Source organism: Phaenicophaeus curvirostris, chromosome 1 (assembly GCF_032191515.1).
Source record: "Phaenicophaeus curvirostris isolate KB17595 chromosome 1, BPBGC_Pcur_1.0, whole genome shotgun sequence".
NCBI classification, from domain to species: Eukaryota; Metazoa; Chordata; class Aves; order Cuculiformes; family Cuculidae; genus Phaenicophaeus; species Phaenicophaeus curvirostris.
Window position 1 is genome coordinate 42065635 of NC_091392.1, and position 23549 is coordinate 42089183.

At 45.0% G+C, this 23549-nt stretch overlaps 1 protein-coding gene across 1 annotated transcript; it reads right to left on the reverse strand.

Moving 5' to 3' along the window:
* Positions 1–1515: 1515 nt before the first annotated feature.
* Positions 1516–23502, reverse strand: ACO2 (aconitase 2). Its single transcript, XM_069854779.1, has 18 exons — positions 23399–23502; positions 17220–17362; positions 15922–16180; positions 13624–13716; positions 11530–11688; positions 10998–11148; positions 9589–9693; positions 9235–9326; positions 8849–8954; positions 7630–7787; positions 6389–6462; positions 5603–5714; positions 5287–5409; positions 4934–5089; positions 3653–3844; positions 2837–2969; positions 2431–2552; positions 1516–2025 (listed from the first exon to the last, which is right to left on the reverse strand). The coding sequence occupies exons 1-18, from the start codon at positions 23432–23434 to the stop codon at positions 1882–1884; spliced, it is 2358 nt and encodes a 785-aa protein (XP_069710880.1). The 5' UTR covers positions 23435–23502; the 3' UTR covers positions 1516–1881.
* Positions 23503–23549: the final 47 nt, after the last annotated feature.

Genomic DNA, 23549 nt, shown 5'->3' on the forward strand with positions numbered 1-23549 from the left:
CAGCCTGCCTTCCTGTACAATTTGTGGGGAAAACTGTGAGCTTCCTGCCTAGCAGGAAGAAAACTCTTCCCTCCTGCAGTTTTAGCTACTTAGATTTCAAGGCAGACAGTGTTGAGCCCAACACTGCTCAGCTCCAACAGCCAATGGCAAACAATTGCCATCAACCTCCCTGACAGCAGTGAAAGGGAAGGGGGAAACAAAACAGTGAGTAAAATCTATGCAGGGCCTGTTGCCAAGAGGGTGATGTTGCACGTAATTACAAAGACAGCCACGCTGGGTAGGAAGGAGCTGTAATTCCCTGGGATAGTGGCTCTGCTTATCCTCCAACTGCGGAAACAAAGGCTGAGTCACTAGCACTTTCCTTGCAGCATCGTTAAAACCCCTTAATTCTGAACTCTCATTCCTGGTGTCTTGCCCTAATTAAAAGGGAGCCTAGAATTCCTTAGGTTCGCAGAGTGACTGAGGAACATCTGCTCCAAGAGAAAGCACACGCAGCCAAGAAGGCCAGTGGCATCTTGTCTTGTATCAGAAACAGCATGGCCAGCAGGTCCAGGGAGGTTATTCTCCCTCTGTACTCGGCCCTGCTGGACCGCTCCTCAAATCCTGTGTACAGTTTGGGGCCCCTTGCTATAAGGACCTTGAGGTCCTGGAGCGTGTCCAGAGAAGAGCAACGAAGTTGGTGAAGGGGCTGGAGAACAAGTCTCATGAAGAGCATCTGAGGAAACAGATGAAAATGAGGCTGAGAGGAGACTTTATCGCTGTCTACAACTGCCAGGAAGGAGGTGGTATCAAGATGGGTGTTGGTCTCTTCTCCCAAGTGACTGTTGTGCTCAGCTCGTTTCACAGCATCAGGACTCCCAGGAGCAGAGCGAGGTGGTGGATGCATGGCCTAAGGTGCTGATCCCATTAGACGCTCCTCAACATCAGCCTCCTGTTGTGGAGAAGGCGAGCTGCACTTGAGGAAACTCATTTATGGCACCATAACATTAGGAAAAAATTCTAATTTACATTAGGAAAAAATTCTTCACAGAAAGGGTCATTGGGCGCTGGAACAGGCTGCCCAGGGAGGTGGTTAAGTCACCTTCCCTGGAGGTGTTTAAGGCACAGGTGGACGAAGTGGTAAGGGGCATGGTTTAGTGTTTGATAGGAACGGTTGGACTCGATGATCCGGTGGGTCTCTTCCAACCTGGTTATTCTATGATTCTATAATGCTGGGAAAGCACATAAATCACTTACTGCTTGCAGGTTTGTCACTGCTGCAGCAGGACAGGAATGCAACTGGGAAGGCAGAGACAGTCACAAGTGCAGCCTAGAGCAGGGTAATGTCAAGAGATAAACAATCCAAGACAGCTGAGGGCTCTTTTTTTACCATGTGCTTTTGCGCACAGCAATGATTTACAGACTAAGAACTGGGCAGGTACCATCTCCTATCTCCAAGAAGTTCTTTCCCACCCTCCCCGTGACTGGGAAAGCAGGGGCTGAAGAGCAGGATTATGAATATAACAACACAAGGCAGAAGAGATGGCCACATTCTTTATTTTCATTTTATTTCTTTAGCCATCAGTAAAACAAATGGGCAGAAAACAACCAACTGAGCAGACAAATCCACCTTAGCCGGTTATTTCCAAATATAAATAACTGTGGGACAACCAAAATTGAGCCAAATAGAAAAAAAAAAAGGGAGCTGGGGAATTTAAAAGACAAAAGTAAGCCTGGCCGCACTCCCTTTTCATAGTGTCAGTGAAGAGGAAGTACCATAACAAAAAGGAAGCTATGGTTACATTTGATCAGACATTTATTCCAACAGTAGGCATGGAATTGCACTTTCATGAAAATGCCAAAGCTGAATCGAGTCCAGCACACCAGGGCCACTGTGCGCCCTTAGCTTGACTTCTGCTGCAGCTCCTTCATTCTGTTGAGGGCACTACCAGCTTGGAACCACTCGATCTGTGACTCGTTGAAGGTGTGGTTCAGCATGATTGTTTCTTGGCTCCCATTGGGATGCTTGATGATGCATTTCAGAGGCTAAAGGAAGGAGACAGTTTTTATTTCCCCCTTTCTCTTTCAAGGGAGCAAGTGAACTGAAGCTTCTCCCAGAAAAATTCCTACCTGTTTCTAAAGGGTTAAAATGAAAAATTATAGCTCTGGGGGCTCTTAACATAGAAGTATGGATGTAGTCCCTTCTAGGCAGCACTCGTGCTTAAAGCAACAAGTCCAGAAATTTGGAATATTGTGCAAGGGTTTCTTGCAACCATTCAGAATATGCTCCGATTCTGACTTCCTCTCCAGCCCCGTGCTGGTGCAGAGCTTCTTGCCTGGCTGGCAGGCAGCATGGCCTGCAGGTGCCTGTGCTGCTTCAGGCCCCACAAAGGTTGTCCCCGTTCCCAGTCCCTGCCCCTCAGTGCCATGGCCAGACACCCAGACAGTTACCTTTCCAGGTGCGAAGTCTGCCAGCCCCACAATGCTTAGCTTGTCCACAGGATGAATCTTGTTGTAGTCTGCTGGATCAGCGAAAGTGAGAGGCAGCAGACCCTGCTTCTTCAGATTGGTTTCTGTGGAGAACAAACCATCAAGCACGCTTGTAACACCACACTGCAGGGGATCGGGATTACTTTCTGGCTGCCCAGTGCTTCTCAGAGGAGTATTCCAGCAACAATTCCTATCTTTGGAGCAAAATCAGCAGATCCGCTGTTTGTAGCATCTCTAGACCGTGTGATCTGCCAGCAGATGGGGTTCCTGCCGTAGGCATTAAGCCCTGGTCCAGCAATTTGCACACTGCTTCCATCCAAACCAAATATATCCTGTTTACACGCATCACTAGGGAAGTGCAACTCACCGTGGATCCTGGCAAAGCTCTTGGTGATGATGACCCTGCCCCCCAAGTGGCGTGGCTCCAATGCTGCGTGCTCCCGGCTTGATCCCTCTCCGTAGTTTTCATCCCCAATAACTGCCCATTTGATACCCATTTTCTGGAAGAAAAGAAGCAGATTTACATTCCTGCAGTCCCTCAAGTGAGGAATTAACAATAAATACCCACCCACACATCTAATTTCAGTGCTACCCTACTGACACTGCTGTGCTACGACACCTTCTCCCAGAAGGGTCCCTTTAGTTCTGAGGAAGGACAGAAATAAAGGAATTGGCCCCTGCCATCCTTCACTAACAAAGGATGAAGAGGATTGTCCCTGAGATCCAGCTGTGATTCCTGCTCTACTTCTGGAAGCAATATGGAAAAGTTTAACTTCTGGCTACTGGAAGAACCAATTTGAGACACTGCCAAGCTCTCCAGAGGACGAAAGGACATATCTTGAGGTTCTAAGCCAAGTTTTAAAGATTGAACAGGACAAAATTACAATTTATTTGAACATTAAGCTCGTCACAGGTGAAACACTCCAGGAGGTGAGATTTAGTTGCAGTCTGATGGAACCCAAGCCTTGTGAGGTGCGCAGTGTGTGAAGTTCTTCCCCTTTGGTCTATGATTTCTAGTCCCCTCTAAGTCGCATGATCCTCCTCTCCCTCTTCCCCACGGCAGGCAGGGAGAGAATCTCCTACAGGAACTGCCACCACCAGAGTTAAGTCCCAAGAAAAAGCACCAGACTGTCCGAAGTGTAAACATCCTCTTAAAACAGATGCATCAGGGGAAAAATCTCACCTTGTAGTAACGGGCTGTGTCTGGGACTGGCCCAAACTCCTGGGTTAATGCATTTCTCACAGAGTTGGCTTTGCCATTTTCAATGTTGATGGCACCAATGAGCAGGTTGTTGGAGATGTTGTCCAGATGGCCACGGAACTTGAGCCATGGTCCAGCTGCAGAAATATGGTCAGTGGTGCATTTCCCTTTTACCTAAAGAGCAGCAGGAGAAAAGAATGCCTTAGGATGGACCAGTGACTTCCCCTCAACACTTTATTCTAAAGGATCCTCACATTTCTTTTGATGGGCAGAAACCCAAAAGAATTGCATCTGTTAGAGAATCAAGACACTAAGGCAGAACACAACGCTCATTCTGCATGTGTTGGGTAGGAAGAACATCGCTGTTCAAAAGGGTAAACTACAAAAATTAGCTTAGCCAAGACACCTCCTGTCATGTCCTCACTTTCCTCAGCAGCAGGTTTTTCAGGTACAAAAAACAATTAAGCATTTCCTGCTACAGCTCAGCTTCCCTGCTACGGGAGTTCAGCAAGATGCCAAGTGTTTCCTCTAAGTTTCCAACTGGTAAGTCCCAAAGTGCTTGCAAAGGAATTGCCTGTGTCAAAAGCTCAAGCGCAGCTCAGTATGGCCCTCGGGAGTACCTGCAATGCTCTGCAACTGAGAATCAGCAACGCTCCTGAACATCAGTTCCTAAAGGATTGCATTTCAGAACCTGCCACTGTATTAACTGAAGCCTTCATGCTGTTAACTCACTGCTGGCAGTGAGGAGGAACCCATGTCTTTGTTAAAAGATGGAAAAGCAACATTTAACTACTGTGAAGTAATTCCTTTCTTGATAAAATGGGAAGAGAACACACATACTGCTGGATGAGAAGTTCCTAACGACCTTGTTTCAGATAAAATGCACCTTAGAAGAGCCAGATACTAAAGACACTACTTAAAGAGCCCATCCACCTTTCTGCTGCAGGTTACAAGTAGGACACATTCTGCAGACCGCATGGTATGTGCAGGACCATATTGCATGGTATAACAAGCTTCATTTTTCATGGTATTAGCTAACCACTAGCACAAAGGAGAGAAGTATCCTGGTTATAATAGAAAGAAGTATCAGAAGGAAACACTTGGAAGGAAGGAAGACCCTTGCTTCATTTTCCATAACAGCACAGTTGTAGAGGAGAAAATCGCAGTTATCTCCAAGGCACATCCAAAGCTTCTAGCAATTGACGTGCAAACATCTGTTTGAGCGGTCCTGTCATAGCTGGTGTTCCCCACTTTATTCCTAACCTTGATGAGGATCAGCATGTCTTCTAGATCCTTGCCGTCCCACTTATCGAAGGGCTCAAGAAGCTGGAGGCGCTGGCTGGTGGGGCTCACATCCACATGCTGCCCGCTGCCATCCTTGGGAGGGTACTGATAGGTGTCCTGGCCTGGGTCAAACTCCTTCCAAAGAAGAAAGGAAAACCATGAGCTTCAGCCAGTCCCAACAACACACAAAGAGAACAAGCCAATACAGGGAACTGCACCCATTCTAGCTTTAACAATAAGGAAGAGGTCAGTACATTCAAATTCCCTTACTACACATAAACCACCACTAGTGACAAGCTTTCCCTTCCTCCGTCTCCAGACCGAGCAGTTACCAGCTTGGGCAGCTCATCTGCATCAGGTGCTTCTAGTTTGAACTTCTTCCCATCTGCTCCTGTCAGATAATCTGTCTCAGGGTTAAATTTTAGAGTGCCAGCAATGGACAGGGCTGTGACAATCTGAAAGAAAAAATGACATATTTAAAGGCATATTCTACCTCCCATCTCTGCATTTGGAAGCCCTGTACCTAACAGCATCAAAGCCAGCAGCCAAGCTACAAACCAAGCTACACTGGGTCTCTTCTGCAGGCACAGGAATTAGTTCACAAGACACACTGACCTATTCCCCAGTTCCCCTCTGGCTGTTTCTTACCTCTGGAGAGGTCACAAATGCATGAGTCTCCGGATTGGCATCATTGCGACCTGTGAAATTCCGGTTGTAGGATGTAACTATTGTGTTTTTCTCTCCTTTCTTGATGTCCTTCCTGTGAAAGAAACAAACATGACCACCAAATCCAAAGAAAACATTGCTTCTAGAAGTCTCGCTGCTACAATCCCTCAGCTTGGTTTTGGTAGAAACCTCTATCTTTTGGAAATGTGAATCAATACCTATACTTGTTTTCCTCCCTAAAGCACAGACTCAAAACCAAAGGCAGTGCAAAATCAAGTCAAACACTGATTCCTGGAGTAATTTCCATAGCCCATGTTGTGCACTGTTGAACTGGCTAAACATTAATCAGTTAAGTGCATTCTCTTTGGACACCCCATCGTTAGCAGTGACAAGGCCACACAAGAATATATCTCCCACCCCTTCTGCTGGGAATTTTCCTCCCTGCCACTCCAATGACTGAAGTTGGACCGATTCACTTTTCCTGTTTTAAAAGGACCATACAAACTCCAGTCCACTCTCTCACGGATCTCACAAATCTCTCTCCATTTACCACCAGACTAATGGCCATTCTGCAACTTCATTCATCTAAAGGCTCAACATAAATCTGCAGTCTTTCATTTCTCCTCCTCCAGTGCATATCAGACAGCTATGGTCAGCGGGGTTTTAAGCATTTATTTTTTATTCCCCGTGTGTTACATTTACAATCAAATTTGGCTTCACAGCGCACTTCATATACAAAGCTGGAGAGAGGTCTGGCTTCCACTTTACCTGTCCCACTGGCCAATGCATGGCCCACAAGCGTTGGCAAGAACCAGCCCTCCAACATCTCGCAGGATTTGTGCCTGAGGGCAGAGAACAACTTTGTTACTAGTAGAAAGTCTGGAGTAAGTTTCTGGGGTTGCTCTTTCAGGGGAAGAGGATACCTGTCTTTTAACAGAAAGCACCAAGCCTGAGAAAATTGCCCTTGTCGCTTTGATAAATAATGAGGTTTGATCCCAGTAAAACTGTAAGTTAGCACTGGGGAAGAGCACAGGATGACTTGCCACTATGTTCCCAATTCTCTACCTACTTAAAATTGAGTAGTCCAGCTACTTGCAGATGTTCGAATGAAAGGCAGTATCTGGGCTGATTAATCCCCTATGCGCTTCCTGTCTGGGTAAGGACAGAATTGGTGAAAGTGCAGGCAGGTGGGTGCAATTGGTCAGTCCATTCAGCAAAAGATCCAGTTAAGAGGGCAGTTATCAAGGAAATGTAGGACTGTGGACTCGGTTGGAGGAGGCAGTTAAGTACTGGCTAGACATACCCACTTGGTCCCTGTGCTGTGACAGCACCTAACATCTACTAAATATTAGAACTAATTAAAACATCATTTTCTGCATAGAAAAGGGGAGAAAGTAGGTGATAGTTCCTCTACAGAAACAATCCTTTTAAATCAATAAAAGTTTTCATAGAACAGTTTGGGTTGGAAGGGACCTTAAAGATCATCCAGTTCTAACCCCCTGCCATGGGTAGGGAAACCTTCCCCCAGACCAGGTTGCTCAAAGTCTTTTGCCTTAAGTTTAGTCTACAATGGAAACCACCTTCCAACAAAGGGCTTGCTCACATCCTAAACTGCTCTTAAAGGAGAAAAGTGGATTGCAGGTGGGCACTAGCTGTTTGACAGCCACGGCCATCTACAGAATCCCAGGAGCATGAGGCATCCCTTGTTATGCACACTGAAACCTCCTCAGGGCTCTAGTTCCTGATAACTGTCTCAGCTCAACCCAGTTCCAATCCTGTGCTTATATGCCCAGGTAGTACAGATACCAAGTCAAAACGCTGTCAAGGTGATGGCAGGACCCACAGGCAGGGTAACTAAAGGTTGGTCACTACATCAGTAACTGCACCTCCAGGGATAAGTGAAGACAGAGTTCAAGAGGTTGCCAGTATTTACCTCTGGACTCACAAGTACTGTCTGGAAGACAGTTTAACGCTTACTATTTAGAAGTGTAAACAGCAGCCATACTCACGTAACCATCTCTTTCAATGGTGGCACGGATCTGCTCTGAGCCCGGTGTGATTGTGAACTTAGATTTGCACTTCAATCCATGTGCTAGTGCCTGTTTTGCCACTGCTGCAGAGCGCCCCATGTCCTCATAGCTGGAGTTGGTGCAGCTGCCAATCAAGCCTGTAGTGTTTGACAGAAACAGGGAGGTGATTACTGCAGCCCCAGATCTAGGAAGCTTCTCCCTGACCCATCTCTCAGCAGAAAAATCAAAGGACAAGCTCTTTTTTCTGCTGACATGGAACCTGAAATGGTTTCAGGTACTAACACTGCCAAGCCTCCCAACAATTGCTGTGAACATAAGCAATCCCTTGTCCAGCTTTGAAGGTTGTACAGTCAGAACACGCTACCTGGTCACTTGTCTGGTTATTGTTTTACAAGATCCCAGTGTCACCTACTTGCACTTCAGTTAAGCAAATTATCAGAGGGAATTATCGTTTCAAAAAGACAGAAAAGGCTTCAAATCAAGATGGCAAGAAATGGAGGAAACTATGAAAAGAAAGTATGCTTTGTTACAGTATGAAGACCACATAAGGATATACTGTACCATCCTTACAGCATTCTGGTGCTAACCAGCAAAAAATAAATTTGATTTCTTTGCTTTACGGCTGCTCCTAATCCTATTTGTAACACTATTGAAGAATACATTTCCCACCTGGAATGTGGCCTTTACAATGTATTTGAATTCTTTTCATTCCCCCAGTAAGCAACACTTTAGAAGCCAGCCAAGAGGTTACCACCCCACCAGTGAGTATATAAACATCCATATCTGCTCTTTAAGACAGCAAGTTCTAACTTTACTGTGTCCCAAGAGCTGCTGGGAGGACTGACAATTGTGCTCCTGACAGATCTAAGCAACAGACTTCTAACAAAGGTGCTCTTCAACAGGTAACATTTCTGTCAAAAAGTTTCCAAGAAGGGAAAAAAAGTGTCTGCCTCTTGAGATTAAACCCCCCTCAGCTATCTCAGATCTCATCCCACACACCTGCCCCAGGTGGTTCCTACTCTTCCCAGCAAATTCACATGGCCATGAAGAGATGACACAGCAGCAAAGACAAAGGATATACAGCAGTTAATTAAAGGACTGGATCCCAAGCTATGTAACCAACCGCTTATCCCAAGTCAGCCATGTTTATGCCATAAAGGATGAAGGAAGAGGAAAGAGGAAAGCAAATGCTACCCACCAACTCTGATATCAATAGGCCAGCCCTCCTTTTCTGCCACAGCACCAATATCTGACACAGGGTGCGCCAGGTCTGGTGTGAAAGGTCCATTGATATGTGGTTTCAGCTTTAAGAAACAGTGACAAAGTCAGAAATCACAGTAGCCAAGAAAAACCCCAAAACACAGCAGCAAATCAATCCCCTTCATAGCTCTATCTGGAAGCTGTTTAAATAGGATTCCTCTACACCAACACCAGGGAAGGAGTTGTCAGCGAAGCACACCTGAGTGTTTTCTATTTTCTAGCACAGCAACAGGGGTATCGCATCGAAGTCTCGGCTTGACTTTCATTCACACAAGCAGAGACACATCACAGCATCTGAGATGGCCAGCAGAAAGGAAGCCTCACCTCACTGAGGTTGATTTCTATCACCTGGTCATACTGACAACCAGCATCTGGTACCAAGTGTTGCTGGAATTCATCTGCCAGCGCAGCTATGTCTGAAATAAGAAAGAAGAGAGATCTGAAAAGTGCATCAAATATGAGGGAAAAGAAAAAGTTTGGAATAGATAAACACACGGGATCCACCATATACTTCCCCACATACGTCATCTACAAACTCCTTACTTGCACCGCATGAGCTATGGGATTGTGCAAGGTCAGAAGTCACATCAGATACCATTGTAGGAGGATGATGCTCCCAGATTACGCCTTCACTTGAACCTACGCTGCTACCCACTTCAACCCCCCAAACCCTCTTACCAGCTCGCCCAGTCTTGCCCAAGTATTTCTTCATCCGTGCATTGTAAGGGAAGACTGATGTAGTAGCTCCGATTTCAGCCCCCATATTGCAGATTGTTGCCATTCCTAGAGAAACAGTGGGAGAAAAGAGCACAGGGTCAATGGAAAAGTCCAAGACCACTCAACTGTCCAAAAGTGAGTCCACGGGAAGGACAGCAAAGCTAAGAAGGATCAGGGCATTAGCCACAGAAACCTAATTCCACAGCAGGCAGGACACACTGACTACATAACCGTTGGCTCAGTCCCCAAGGTTTCCAACCGGTACAGTGTTTGTGACCAGACTTTTCTGCAAGGCAGCTGATAGCTACAGTGATTCTTGTAGATACTGGAAGAGACGACAGAGAATTCCCTGCCTGCACTGAGCACCAAATACATTTACAGCAGTGAGCAGTGTCTCTGCTACCCACAGTGAGTGTCCTGCCCCTCCTGACCACCACATTCATCTTTACTAGAAGAGCCAGGAATTTGCAAGAAATGTAATGGGTTGAATAAAAAGCTTCCAGTGAAAGAACGCTATTAAAAAAACCCCAAACATTTGCTCAAAGCATTGGGATCACCCATGCCTTTCAAGAACACAGCAATGAAGCTGTAGAAGCTGCTGGTTTACATCTAACGAGCTAGAAGCAGATATTGCAGCTCAAATTCCTGCAATTTGAGAGAAGAAAAATGCCAAATTGCTCTCAGTTTGTAAAACTAAATAATTCAAGTGGTAGCCAAGTCATGCTAACAGAGAGGAGGAGCCCAGATGGAAGGCTGTGCTTCAAGCCAAAGGAAGGGAAGCTTCTTGTAATTTGGTCCTAACTAGCATTGCTGCAGACAACCACAGTGGTTCAATTGGTGGTTCAATTCAGTACCCATGCTCCACAATTAGCTACTGTAAGGCTGCACATTGCAAACCGCTGCTTTCTGGTCTCCCCTCTGCCCTGCTTTTCCAAACCCCTTTTCTTTAGCAGCTCTTATGCATGTACGCCCTCCAATCAGTTTCTTTCCTCTATCCACAGCCTATTTTAGGCTGAAATGAAATTGTCATCCTTTCTCTCTGACATCTCCACTTAAGTATATGCCTGAACATCTCTGTCCTTACTCTTATCCTGATGCACCACCTTATGAGACTTCTTCACAATTAACCATTCAGTGCTCTCAAAGTCACAAGATTTAACTAAGAGAGGTCACATTTACACTGACAGGGTGTGCTATCTTGTCACACCGCTCTCACCCACTCGCCCCGCTTGCCATGTACTTATCATCCAACCAGGCTAAGGGAGAACATTTAGTACTTCTTGCCCGATTCCCTTCCCAGCTTCCACAGACAACTCAACACTTGGTTCCAACAACAATCCACTCCAGATAAGAGATTTCTGCTGTCTTACCAGTGCAAGAGATTGAATCCACACCAGGCCCGTGGTATTCAATGATGGCGCCTGTTCCACCCTTGACAGTGAGGATGCCGGCCACTTTCAGGATCACATCTTTAGGAGAACTCCACCCTGAAAGCTTGCCAGTCAGTTTTACACCAATCACCTGAGCAAATGTGCGGGGAAAAAGTAAGTACTGACATCAAAACAATTCCTCAGAATTTTTCCTTAAGAATCTGTGTGGTCACAATACCAAAAAGGAGATAATCCCAAAGTATCCAGAAACGTGCACAAGGGCTGAAACCACTAACAGGGCCAACCAAAGGGAGACCACTACTCACTTATGCTCTCAGTCTCTCAATAAAAAGGCTGGAAATGGAAACTCAAAGCTACCAATAAATCACAGACTTGCTGTTTAAACCGGTGTGTAATTACAAACAAGACTGTGATGGTATATAATGCCCTACTAGTACCTGGAAATCAACTTCTATTGTATATCTTGTATCTCACCCTTCACATGGAGGATTAGTATTCCTTTCGCTCCTACCTTTGGGCATTTGAGCTCCCAGGGGATTCCTGCCATGACATCTACAGCATCAGCTCCACCCACACCAATGCAGATTCCTCCCAAGCCACCTCCGTTGGGGGTGTGTGAATCTGTGCCGATTAGCATAACCCCAGGGTAGGAGTAGTTCTCCAGAATGATCTGAAAATAAAAACAGGTTGTTGGCTTATTTGTTGGGAAGGAGGGAAACAGCAAGAAAGAAGAAAAGAACAAGAATTTAGATCAGTTTCCATCTGCAGATTTCAATAACAAGAAAGTAATTGAATTTGGTTTGGATTGTAAATTCGCTTCTGTTTCAAACTTCTTTTGGAGGATGTGATGACAGAATGAAGTATCAAGACTCAGACCCAGGATCCTTGCTAACCGCAGCACAGCAAATTTCCATTCTTTCCCTAGAAGACCATTGGTCATTCCAGTTTAGGCTTTTGCTAAGGTGCCACCTTCCTCGGGGCTCAAGAATCTGTTCCTTGACCTTTCAAATGCTTGATCAACTGCAGAACAAGCCGGTTTATTTCTCCAATGCTAGCAAAACCTTTCGAAGTATTTATGCTTCCACAGCAGTAGAATAGCAACAGGCTCCTCCAGTCCATACTGCCAAGCAAAACCTAATCCCATAGATGAATCCCACACAAATACACCAAGAGGTTCCCCTTCCCTTATTGCTGCTACTGATTTCACACAAGACTCTTCAACCTCTAGGAAAGCCACAAAATAGTCCTTCAATGAAAAATGATAAATTTTTGATGTTAGTAAAACAGTAGAGAATGCAAGCTAACGAACTTGCTGCCTATGTGCCATACCAAAATTATGGACAGCCCTTCTGGGAAGCGCAGAACTCACAGCATGTCTATTACAGAAAAGCCTGGACAGAACTAAAGTGGTTCTTCATTAAGAAGATGAAGGTTTTCCATCTAGTAGCTCCTGCTTTGTTAGCTTGTAGCTCTCATTAATATACTTGTGCAAGAAAGGTCACTTTCAAGGCCTCACTTTGCGAGAGTTGGACTCTGAAGATATACAACACAACCAATTTTCTCCAGCTGGAGAAAGTCAGCCCCAAGAAAGCTGGTAACCACAGCAGGGAGCTGCCTCGCCACATGACAATGTCACCAGTGGTTTCAGAGCACAAATGACCTGAGGTGTTCCCACAACCTTTTGGGGAGTTCACCTGTTCTTTTCTGTGTTGCATCACACCAGGTTAAAGTAACATTAGTAACTCATTTTGCAGCTAAGAAAACATAGCTCTCCACTGCACCTTGTCACAAATTCCTGCTGACAGGACATTTACCAGTCATCCATTTTCCTCTCCACTCCTTTTGCTTTGTGCTGTAATGTAATTTTCACTGCCTGTGACTCACGAGGAACAATGAAAAATTGCCTACTGGACCCATAAAGCAAATCAATCAAGAGCAAGTTAGGGAAATCCTGCCAGAAGTGTTGGTTTTAAAAACCAGAAAGCCCCATTAAGTGCCAAGTTATCTTGGGACAGTCACGTTCTTCTAAGGTGCAAGTGTGGTAACAAGAAAACCGTATACTTGGAAACTGTTTTGCATTTTATTCACCTCACACAGCAACTCATTATGCATTGCCATTTCTGAGTACTTAAAGTAAGCTGTTTTGTTTGGCATCCTCATATACTCTCCTGGTTTTCATGAAACCAAGCGCATACAAAATACGCCTAAAAAAAAGCACATTCCCAAAGCTGCTTTCCCTACCCCCAAAAGCAATCAACATTAGCCTTCTGTAGCCAGCTTCATGACAACAGCTTACCATCCCAACTCTACTGAGAGGAGCCAGCCCACAAGCAGTTAAGATATTTCAAGCTTCTGTGATTCACATGGCATGCTGTTGGCACTGCCTAATCACACATCAGGTTACAGTTTGACCAAAATAACCTTTAAGAAAAACCACTGCTGTCAAGAGAACTTAGAAAGCAAACAAGAAACCTCACCTGCCTCAAGAAAAACTAGTTTTTTCCCTAAGCTGCTGAAACTCTCCAAGGGCTTACATTTGAGCTCTCTCTTTACCATAAGGTAAAAGAACCTGTTGAAAGACTGCAAACACACACACAAGCTTTACCTGGTGAATGATTCCTGACCCAGGTTTCCAGAACCCTACTCCATACTTGGCGCCAGCCGTTGCTAGAAAGTTGTACACCTCCTGGTTTATGTCCTATTCACAGAGGGAAATGCATAACATTAGTAACATATTTTGTTCTTCAATACATCAAGAGCCCATTCAAACACATTCCCTTCCCTCCCATGCCTGTCCAGTTTGCTCCACAGTTTTGCAGCAGTTAGAGGGAGGTGCACATCACTCTTTTAAAACCAAGAGGGATCAAGACTGTTTGACAGTCAGATGTAACAAGCCATTTAATCTCATCCAACTTGTAGCTCTACTAAAGCATTTGCTTTAGTTTCCAATTACAAGTAGCACAAGGGAAACAGCACAATTAAAGGAAAACCCTGACAATAAGGCTTTTAAAAATGCTCTGCTCATTTCTTGCATTCTCAGGGTTTTTTGGTTTTTTGTTTTTTTTTTTTTTAACCTGATTCCTTCTTCTTCTAACACCTCCTCCTTCTCTGCCAGCTGTTCCTTTTGCTTTACAGATGCTTTGCATACATTTCAACCCCTTTAGATAAGCATTTCAGCTTTATTTTTACAGATTAAAAAATGGAAGTGGAAGTTGCTCACTGCCAGGGGAGTTGATGGACGTCATTTCTCATTCTACCACATCCCCTGCTTAAGACTCAAACAATGCTGCCTTTCTTGCTGCACCATCACCATTATTGGTGGAGGTCAATGCTGTGAAAATTGCTTGTGAGAATAACCATGGTTGCCAAGGAAGTATGACACTATTATGTCCTGATGGTTCTTGGCAGAGGAGTGGCAAAGTAGATAAGATAAGCACTAGGAGGAGAGAATTTCTTACAGGCTGTTCTCATGCAGCTACACTTCAGAATAAAGAGAAAGGGGAAACTGGAGATAATGGGAGAATTGTCTCAGCACACATTTGCTGAAATTTCCCATGAGGCAGCAGCAGTTCTTTAAGCCTCGTTTTCCACTGTGAGTCGGGTCACTTCACTCAGTTTGTGCATCCCTCCCCTGCAAAGCATGCTGATGGGCCAGGAGCAGATCCAAACCACTCTCCAGCCTGCCAGCATTCATCATGTGCCAACTGGCAGCAGCAGAAGCAGAACCCAGTCAGAAGAAGGCAGGACCTTTACTTGCTCTGCACCGAGTGGATGGCAAAGGAGAGACTCTGCTCAGCTCAGGGCTACCGCAAATATAATTGCACTACAGAGAACAAATGCAGGAACAGGGGGAAGGGGGAGACATGAGGTGACAGGAAGAAAAGGAACTGTCTTATTTAGTAAGTCTCAAATTCTGAATTGCTTCACTGAGGTCTGAAGAATGCCAAAAGCAGTTACTTCAACATCAGGAGTTTCTGAGAAGAGGTATGGACTAAGTTTTTAAAATGCAGTGAAGCCCCCACAAACTGTTCACTGCTTAAAAGTGTTGGCATTGACATCCAAGACAATTCCTCCTGGCTCTGACAGTGGACTGAGGCTGTATTCGGCTTGGAATAACAAGATTTCCTCCACCTCCCTGCTATGCTAAGAGCATGTTCTTCTTTGGCAGATGCATTGTGGTACGTAGGACAGAGGTGAATGTGTCTGTATTTAACAGAAATCCCTGCAGAGGAATAACAGGTAAAACAGCATATGCAGGAAATTTTAAAAAGGCAGTGAATCAGCTCACATCGCCGTCCCCAAATGAAAAACATCCTCTGTGCTTCTTTGCACATTTATACCTACGCTCACTAGCCCTGAAAGCTGCACATGCTTCAGTTAGCATTCTTCAGCTAATCACTAGCAAATCGTTTGGGAAACAAAAGTAGTTAATTACTCCCCCCATCACGGTACACACCAGTGCAATGCAGACATCTTCAGGGAGTTTTCCACACTGCCATAGCGTGGTATCAAGAACATAATTCTCTAGGACAATCTGTGTTCTTTTTTATCCCCTTTGAAATAGTTTTTCCTCTTCCCTTACATGAAGTATCTCCTTGCTCTCCAGAACACACATAACCCACACATGACATGGGCTTCCCATCACTGACAGATTAAGAATAGCTTTTCTTACAGTCACGGTCCTTTAAACCATGTAAGGGATGAATCTCAGCTGAAAAACACCCAAAGATCCATTTACTCTGTTTCTTTGCTGCATCTGTCCTCTCTACAGAGCTGACCACCACAGGCAATTTGTCACCATATCCAATTCCTGGCTGTCCTTCAGGTTGGGGGGTGTGGGGGAATCTCTTCCTTTGACTAGGAAAAGGCTTTCAAACAGACAGAATTTAAGTCTATTAATGACCTTGGCTCTTCGAAGATCTTTTTCACCGCCTGACTGGGCTTCGATGAGGTGATCACAGTGGATGGTGGAAGGCACAGCCACTTTTGGCAGCCCACTGCTGATGAACTGTAGCATCGCCATCTGAGCGGTGGCGTCCTGCATGGCCACGCGGTCTGGCCGTAGGCGCAGGTAGGTCTTGCCCCGCTCGATCTCCTGTTTCGCTGGGTCATCCAGGTGTCCATATACAATCTTCTCAGACAAGGTGAGGGGACGGTCAAGCCTAGGGAGAAGAATTTCAGAATCTGCACCTTGTGTACTCAACATTTGCCCTTCTAAACATGTAAGAGAATGCTTCCCTGTATCACTCAGACTGTTAAGACCTATTAACACACAGAAACCCGCATGCTTTTCTTCCAGCACTAAAATACCACCTGACGGCTGGATAAAACAAGGACTCCATCTAAGAAGTTCAAATGCATATGGGTTGATGCCACTTTATGTTTCCTTTTATAATCTTCCTAAACAGCAAAAGAAACATCGATTCTGCTCATTTCTTGAGTCACACCTCTGGACAGCAAATGTGGAGGTGGGACAGAGGTCAGACTCAATTCAAAACTGCCAGATCCCACAGCAAGCAAGTACAACTGAGCTGAGTTTCATGACCTCGGATTCATGACATCTTGCAGCTGTATCAGTTGAGGAACACGTTTGTGTCCCCAGAAGTAACTAAGTAGCTACAATGACTTGCAATGAGAGCTATTGCATTTAAAAAAGGGCACAGAGACTGAAGGACATGTCATACAAACCACTGCTGAGGTAAGTGGAGCAGGAACGACAACTTAGCAGGCACACAAGCCTCTATCAGCAGATTAAGGTCACTATGTTTACATACACTATGAATTCCTAGCCTTCCTTTCCGTGTCTAACGCCTACGGTGGAACACAGGAGAGCATTCACTGTTGAAAAGCAGCGCAAAGGAGCATTAGCCTATAATGACCACTGACCACATGCTGCTTCCCCAGAAAGGAACAAGGGCAAGCACGAAGGTTCCTCAATGAGGGCATTAAACAAAGAGGACAGAGCCCTTTCCAACGCCTCCTCTGCACTGGCCTGGTTCTCTGCATGTTGCTGTGCTTCATCATAACCTTCAGCCCTTCCCGCAGTCCCATCACTCGTGCTTCACCACATTTGTAACTGCTCAAAGCTGCTTCCCCCAATAAATATTCCCCCTGCCAGGGTGCCATGACATTTTCTTCCTCCTCTCCTGTCACTGCAGAGCTAAATTCTGCACATTGACCCTTCACTTCCTCCACTCTTACCTCTTACGGACAATGTTGATGTTCTTCTCCAGCTTTTCATAATCTATGTATTCATTAGGCTCGAAGTGGCTCATGGCCACCTTGGCCCGCTGGCACAGGACAGGAGCAACATGGTAGCGTCGTATCCCATGGTTCAAGGCATGCTGGAAAAAGAAAAATATTAGCACGAGAACCTTGCAGACTAAATTCCTGTAACACATCAATAGTTTTCAGTTGTTAGTCCTGGGATTTTACAGGCTGAGGAACACAAAAACTGCAAATGTTTAAAAACAAAAGTCATCCAATGAACATTTGACGATACAACACTGCGTATTATGTTAAACAGTGAGACACCAGGTTACCCAGAATGGGTAGCATTTACCGAATTACTTTACTTTTTTATTTATAGTACCGGATGCCTTATACTTCGAGTGAGAAATCTGCTTTCAGGCAGTGCTGAAATAACCATGCATCTTCCAAAGCAAGCTGACCCTGGGTTTGTAGTTTCTCACTGGTAACAGGTTTATATTGAAGGACTGGCAGGTGACACAGTATGCGACCAAGCAGACACCCGTCTGTTCCACCTTCATGAATTCCCAACACAGCATCCCTGCGTACTGTTACTAAGCTTACTGTGTTTCCACCTAAAGCGAGCCACAATGCCAGCCTGAGTGACTGGGATGTAGTTCCTGGTTTAAGATACATTGCGTAGCTGGAGAGAGGCAGGCTGGGGACAAACACATTGAACAAACCAACCTGGATGTGATGATCCATTTGCTATTGATCTCTGCCCTCATAAAGGTATCCTCACCTTTGCCCTAAGAACAGACATGCACTTGCCCCACAGGTGAATTAACAGCAGGACAGATGAATTATGCTGCAGGCTGAACACATCAGCAGAAAATGCCATAAAAAAAAAAAAAAAAAAAAGACCAGATCTTGCTTGCCAGCCTTCACGGTGAAACAGTTCCCTGGAATATGGGAGAAGGGCAGGCTATGCCAAGGCACCTTGGCAGCACCTGACCTAGAAGAGACATGTCAGTGTCCAGGGTTAAAAGGCTCTCACGCAGCTTTGGAAACTGAGTCAGAGGTCAGCCTCCATAAAATCTTCCAAAGATTTGGCTCGTGCATTTCTTACATCCTTTGAAAATCTCAATCATCAGCACTAGTAAGTCTGGAAACAGACTGAAGTAGAGTTCAGAATCCTTCCTCCCCGCAGTGTTCCACTTTAAGCTTAATTCTCTTTTTTTTCCTATTCATCCTCTACCGTTACAAGGTTTTGATCAGTACAAGTTAATAAATATAGCAACATTGCACTAAATATCCCTTTTTATATGTACAACTGTAAACCAGAAGACAATCACAGTACTGGCCACTGGGTTTGCCTTATCAAAAGCACTAGTCAATTCTTTAAACCTGTTTAAACATTTTTATTTTTTTCCCTGTGAATATTTTTCCAGTTGTCTTGTTAGCAGCACTAAAAAAAATGCCTGAAATAATCACGATCAATGAGATGATGTTACTAATTCTTACGCAAGTCTTTTGTTTTATTGTCATTTTGATAGCAATTGGTATTACCTTATACAATAAAAAGTCCAGGCAATCTAAGTGAGGCGATAAGCACACTAGCAGTCAGGGTGCAGTTTGCTTTCTTACCACACAATCCTAAGCTATTAGACACAAAACTTTCAGTAGGAGCAGTACCGAACTACAGCAGCTGCTCACCATTTTCATTAAAGAAAATATCAAGTAAGTGAACGTGGCAGTACAAGAGGGCATTGCTCCTTCAGGACTGCAAATAAAACCCAGTCATCAGATTTTACTGTGCTGCACTTTAAAACTTCCAGAATGCATCACAGGTGTCAGAGGTGAGACTTTTCCATCAGCCAAAAAAGCCCCACCCAAACAAACAACCACCACCCAGCTTCTCAGTGGTTAGCATACACAAAGCTGCTCTTTACCTAGTAACCACACAACTTCTGTGGTGTTTTTGGTCTGCCTTTTATTTGGTCATCTTTATCTCACAAGATAATGGATAACTTGTGAAAGTCTCCAACTGCTGGAGTGCCTGGAAAAAACACTGATTTCATCAATGGGCATGGAAAAACAATCTCCTCCTCAGACCAGGAAAGGTATTTTCATTTAATGCAGTAATTCCTTCTCTCCCCATAAACTAATACCGTGACACAACAGATTAATGAAGTTCCTCCTTGTCACCCGGTGAACTGAACACTAAATGTCACCAGAATTCAGAGCAAAGAACAGATCTGCAAATTCAAGTGATGGCAGAGGATTCATAGCATTCTAGTCTTGCCCAGGACCTGATTACAATAAAAATCTGAAGCAGGGCACTCAACAGAGGTCCAAAGAAAGCGTTCAGATAAAATCCAGATAAAATCTGAACAGATATACTATCTTTCTACTTCATGAAATGGCTCAATGAAATGTAGTATTTATTCAACTACTATATAAATATTCAAATGGTAATTACAGTAGTAGCAATACAAAGCAGTTGACTCCTGCCTGACCACAGCTTGAGGCTACTGAACGTGGGAAGGGAGAGAAATAAGCGTGTCTGAGGTGAAGGATCCTGTCTGGACATGGAGATCAGCAAGATAAGTCTGGAAAACTGAAGGTCTGTTTCTGCAATGGGCAGTAAGACTGGAGAAAAACAATTGCCAAGGTAAATCAGTTTCAGAAGACTACAGAATCATTTTTGTCTCCGTAAGACTTTTAAAAAGCACCCTTCAAAAACAGCGGTATCTTCATTCTACTGAGATCTAAAACTCATCCCACATCTCTACTCTGCTGGGAATTAATTTGATTCAATACTGTCGTTCTCACATTGGCACTCATCAAGCCTAAGGATCCATCACCAGCGATGAGCAACAACATGTATTGCCTGGTTCAAAAGTCTGATCCCTCCTCATAAATACTCTACAATACATCACTGATCACACCTGTCGATTCTCCATGCCTGTCATATTTCCACTGTATCCTCAAAAATGGGGCAGCAAAACTACAATTAAGGAAAAGCCGCAAGCCTAACAATTTCCAGCTTCATTCCCTGCCACTCCTCCCTGAAACAGTAGGTGGCTTGTGGGGATTCTGTGGTGTTTTTTTAAGAGTAGTGAGAACTGCCGGGAGACCAACAGCCAAGGGAAGCAAGCAGCCTGCAATCTATACATTTTCCATTTTATCCAGGAACTGTTAAATCCAGGACTGACCACTTGGCAAACAGCTGCCAAGTGATCTCCACTCATCTGGCACCAAATTTGTTATCTCAGCACATAAGTGTCCTTATTCAGATTTCAGTAAAAGAAACACCAGCCATCATTACAGGGCTCCTAAGCCCATCAGTACTTTGGCAGATGAAAGCTTCCTTAAAAGACATGGAAAAGTCAGCCTATTATGTGGGTCATTATTCCTGAAATCACCTTAAGGAAGCCAGTGTTTATCTTTATAGATGTTAAACGCTCATCTCAAAAAGCTGTCTCACATTTAGCTCACTGCAGTGAACAGTCCAGATGCAAGTGAAGTCTGAATTCAGAAACTAACTTACTTGTTGGCAGCAAATATGGTACGAGTCTAACAAGCAAAACCTGACATTCAAAAGAATAGTAACTGTGCTATGTGCACTGCTGTCTGTGAAACCAGTCCTAGAAATCGTAGCTGAAACCCAAACACCATCTTTCCTCACCTTCCCAGATCTAAGGATACCGGCCAAGTTTCCAACATTCACCACAATTCAGCCTAGAAAAAGCAGTGCGTTATAATCAAATTGTAAATGCAGTCTAATTTTCTAGAACCACCTCCAAAGAGTAGCCAAAATTAGGGTTCTGAAGACCAGTTTAACTCCAGCCAGCACTGCATTTTGCCAGTGTGTACAAAGGTTCCCATACACAATTTTAGTACTTACCTACATGGCCTTCAACAACACCCTGGAACTTCAGATGGTTTAGAGTTTTAAAGTACCACTCATTCAATCAATCCTTAGCCAATGGACTCAAGAAATGGAATGCTACCAAAAGTATCTCTCAGACAGGCATGCAAAAGATTCCAAGGCTCTTAAGACAATTGTCCTTTAAATAGGACAGCCAGTGTGAACCTGGCTAATTCCAATTAATTTCCCTCAGAGGTAAGCTTCCTATGCAGTTCCAATCTTAAAAAGGTTCTAGGACAAGAGATAAGTAGGACCAATGCTGTCAAAATGTGCCATGCTCAACCCCTGTCCTGTCCCAGTGACCAGCAAGGTGATCCGCATATTCATTAATCTCTAGGCTGCTATGTTTCATGCGAAAAGAACCCAATGCGCCTCCTAAAGACATCACTTAGAAACGTTTGATTACCATCACGATCCAGTTTTCACGTACCCTGAGTTTCATAATAGAAGACAGCCTCCCAGAATACTAAATTCCCCATGTTCACTGAGCTAGCACAGCCTTTGTTCGTGGTCATACAATATTAATTTTATCAAATGACTGCAGTGACGCACCGTAAAATGAGAAGAAATTCATTATCCTAATAAAGGATTTGTCTTCGCTTTATGAGGAGTCATTTCTGTTCAAAGTACAAATTAAAAACTACTTAAGAACTAAGAATGAATACAATAAGTTAACTGAAATGGTGCTATTCTATAACTTTTGTTTAAATTAGAAAAATTAGATTCTACCAAAACACCTACCTCTAAAACAAAGAAGTAATATAATACATGAATTAAGCTTCACAAAGTACTTTCAGAATACTAGAAGCCAAGTTCTTTCTTTAGCTTCCTACGAAACAGGAGCACATTGGCCAAGGTCACAAATGGCAAACGGGGAAATTAAATTGCCTGACTGCACCACATGCTTTACTAAGGGGAGTACAGGCTTCCTTATCCCTGTTAGCAGCCCTAAAAAAAAAGAAAAATGCATCCGGATATTTGCTTTCCAAACTTTCAAAGACTATTAAATCTTTATTATTGCATAGATATTAAACACCATAATGTCTCGAGTAACAGAATCTCTGCAGTGACCTCATATTAGAGGCTGATTTTTAGAGCTCATGATAGAGAAAACTATGAAAATCATTATCATCACCTTGGAAAAAAAAAAAAAGGCAGTTTACGAAGCAGTTTACATAGCCACACAACAGAAACCAAGTTGCGTTTTCAGTCTTCCTAGGCCCTGTTATAATACAGATCTTGACATCTCTTTCACCAAGGGCCTTGGGTTTTACTAAAAGTAGGAATTTTGAAACAAAGTAGCCAAAAGATAGCAAGCACTATCTTTGCACGCAGTCACAACAGGAGTCACTTTGTGAGTCACTTTGTGCTGCTGCTGCAGCTGATAACGGGGAGACAAGATGAGAGGAACAAAAAGGGCAATGAAGGGAAACTAAGAGAGCAACAATGCTGGTGAAAGGGCTGGAGAACAAGCCTTATGAGGGGTGGCTGAGGGAGCTGGGGGTGTTTAGCCTGGAGAAGAGAAGGCTTAGGGGAGCCCTCACTGCTGTCTAGACTGCCTGAAAGGAGATTGCAGTGAGGTGCTGGTCTCTCTCCCAGGTGACAGGTCGAGAGGAAATGGCCTCAAGTCGCACCAGGGGAGGTTTAGATTAGATATGTAGAAAAATTTCTTCATAGAAAGGGCTCTAGGGCACTGGAACAGCTTCCAAGGGAGGCGGTTGAGTCCCCATCCCCGGAGACGTTTAAAAGCCAGGCAGACGAGGCGGTCAGGGCTGTGGTTCAGTAGAGGAGAGATACGGCTGGGCTCGATGCTCTCCAAGTTCTTTTTCCTACGGGAAAACACGGCCCCGGGGACGCCTTTCGCCCGGCCTGCGGGGCCCGCGCCCTCAGCGTGGCTCGCAGGGTTTGGCACCGGCGGCCCCGTTCACCTTGCACTCACCTTGAGGCCGCCGGGAGGCGCCCTGGGCCCGGCCGGGGGGGTGGCGAGGGGACACACACCGGCCCCGCCGCCGTCTCCATGGCAACGGGGACGCGCTGACCCACACGGGGGGCGAAGGGGGCGGCCGCGAGCGGGGGCCTGGGCGCGTGGCGGCCCTGACACCCCCTCCGCCCCCCCTTAAACACACACGCACCCCACCGCAGCGCTCCTCTCCACCACACACCTCCCCGAACTCCTTCGCTCTCCCTGTTCGCCCTCCCTCCTTCCCTTCCCTCCGCCTCAACGTCGCCCGTCGCCCCCCCCCCGCCCCCAGCTCACCCGCAGCCGGGCGGCAAGGACGCAGTACGGCGCCATTTTGTTCACTGACAAAGATGAGGTCGCGCGGCGATGGCGTCACGCGGCGCCCTTTAACACCTCCGGCGCGCGCGGGGGGGGCGGGGCCCGCGCAGGTCCTGGCAGGGAGACACCG

Bases quoted from the DNA above. Each gene is read 5' to 3' on its own strand.
- ACO2 (XM_069854779.1), bottom strand. From the start codon at position 23,434: ATGGCGCCGTACTGCGTCCTTGCCGCCCGGCTGCGG. The intron at 5,410-5,602 runs GTAAGAAACAGC...TTTTTCTTTCAG, and splicing joins CATTTGTGACCTCTCCAGAG to ATTGTCACAGCCCTGTCCAT. The intron at 2,026-2,430 runs GTAACTGTCTGG...TCCTTCCTTTAG, and splicing joins CAGACTTCGCACCTGGAAAG to CCTCTGAAATGCATCATCAA.